The sequence below is a fragment of the Monoraphidium neglectum genome (genome assembly GCF_000611645.1).
Source record: "Monoraphidium neglectum strain SAG 48.87 unplaced genomic scaffold scaffold05173, whole genome shotgun sequence".
In the NCBI taxonomy this organism is placed as follows: Eukaryota; Viridiplantae; Chlorophyta; class Chlorophyceae; order Sphaeropleales; family Selenastraceae; genus Monoraphidium; species Monoraphidium neglectum.
The window spans coordinates 1-1,671 of NW_014008457.1; the positions used below are offsets into that span (position 1 = coordinate 1).

Below are 1,671 nucleotides of genomic sequence, written 5' to 3' on the forward strand. Positions count from 1 at the left end.
CGCCCGATCTCTGCGCTGTCCCCTGTGCCCACCACCACCGCCTCCGCCTGGCCGGACACCACGGCTGTCGCGCTGTAAGCCATGTTCTTGCGGTCCCCCAGGGGCGCCGCGGGGTCGAAGGATTTGGCCGCGTCCTTGGAGACGGGGAGGGACTCCCCTGTCAGCATCGCCTCCTGGACCTGCAGGAATTCGACAAGGGGCCGTCGGCGGCGGCGGCGGCGGGGTCGGGGTCGGTGGCGGCAAGGGGGGGCCGCTTGGAACTGGCACGGGGGGAAGCTCTGAGGAGGTGTCTGCGCGGACGTGGGCGCATGCAGAAGCGCGCCCCCGCTCCGAAAAGCGACCGCCCCGTGACAGCCAGGGCGGCCCCAAATGGAGGGCACTGGCCCCTTCTTTTCGCTTGAAAGTGATGGCATCGCGCGTCACCGACCTGGAGGTTGTTGGCGCTGATGATGCGGACATCCGCGGGCACCTTGTCGCCCGATTTGAGCAGTACGACGTCACCCGGCACCAGAGTGTCCGCCTCTATGGTCTGCGCCTCCCCGTCCCGCTTGACCTGCCCGGCCGCACCAAATCGGATTGCAACGGAGTACATGTTGGCTGTTTAGAACCTTGAAGATTCATTCGCATGGAGGGCCTGAAAACCGCGGTTGCGGTTTGAGGCGCTCGAGGGCAACCAGAATGTGAGTGGGGCCGGCAGGCGCGAGCTGGGACGCGGGCGGCGCTCGTACTGGGGCGCAAGCTGTGAGGGGGCTCATTGGTGCGATCGGCGGAGTGCCGGCGTTCCGGGCACGCGCCTTGGCGGTGGGCGAGAGCATGGCTTTGATCGCGTCGGCCGCCTTTTCTGCCTTCCCCTCCTGGAACTGAGGGGTTGTGCATGCAAAGGCGTGCGTGGGGGTGGAGGGGCAGAGGGGACGCGCGGCGGGAGGAAAACGTGAGTGCGCGCTTGTGGGCAGAGCGCGTTCGGCAGGAAGAGGCCACCGGCCCGGCCCGACGCCGGGTATACCCGCCGCCCGCCAGCATAAAACAACATAGGCGGCGCGCCGGCTGCAAACTGAGGGCCTTGCAGCTGCATCGAGCCGCCCTTGCTGGGGCCCGCTGCGTTCGCCCCCACTCCCACCACCCTTCTCTCGGCTCCTGCATCATGCGTCACCAGCCCCTCTCCGTGACCAACAATCTAGGACACCCGCACGCTCGCAAGGGGTGGGGCGTGCGCTGGCCCTCACCAGCCCTATGGCGCAGTTGAGGATGATCACCAGTATCACCAGGGTGAACTCGGCCCACGACTGCATCGCGCCCTCCTGGGGGGATGCGAGGCGACGGCGGGGTGGCGCCAGGGACGGAGGCAGGGGCAAGGGGAGGGGGTGTGAAACCGAGCCGAGAGGCGTCACGAGCCCGTCAAGCACGCACGGCGGGCGGGCGGCGCCGGCGCGTGTGCCGGGCGGCGGCATTGGTGGGGGGCCGGCCCTTGCTCTTGGGCGAGGGCTCCGGGGAGGCTCGAGTCGGGCTGCTGCTGTAAGCGGAATTGCCTGACAGCGGCTGCAGCGGGCGTCGGCCGGAGAGTTGGGGCCAAGACTGAAGCTGAGCGGAGCGCCGACGAGCAGGGCCGCCGGAGCGGGAGCGGCGGTATCGCGGCACGAGCAGCGCAGGCGGCGCCGCTGCGCACCACTATGG

At 69.2% G+C, this 1,671-nt stretch overlaps 1 protein-coding gene across 1 annotated transcript in view; it reads right to left on the minus strand.

Moving 5' to 3' along the window:
- Positions 1–160: 160 nt before the first annotated feature.
- The window catches only part of MNEG_15264 (cation transporting ATPase), a gene marked incomplete at both ends in the record, with an annotated part of 2,634 nt that continues 1,123 nt past the window's right edge, over positions 161–1,671 (minus strand). The window contains 4 exons of the mRNA XM_014036265.1: positions 161–253; positions 428–553; positions 729–860; positions 1,224–1,298. Of these exons, the coding sequence (XP_013891719.1) occupies positions 161–253; positions 428–553; positions 729–860; positions 1,224–1,298 (426 nt within the window). The remainder of the gene's footprint in view (positions 254–427; positions 554–728; positions 861–1,223; positions 1,299–1,671) is intronic.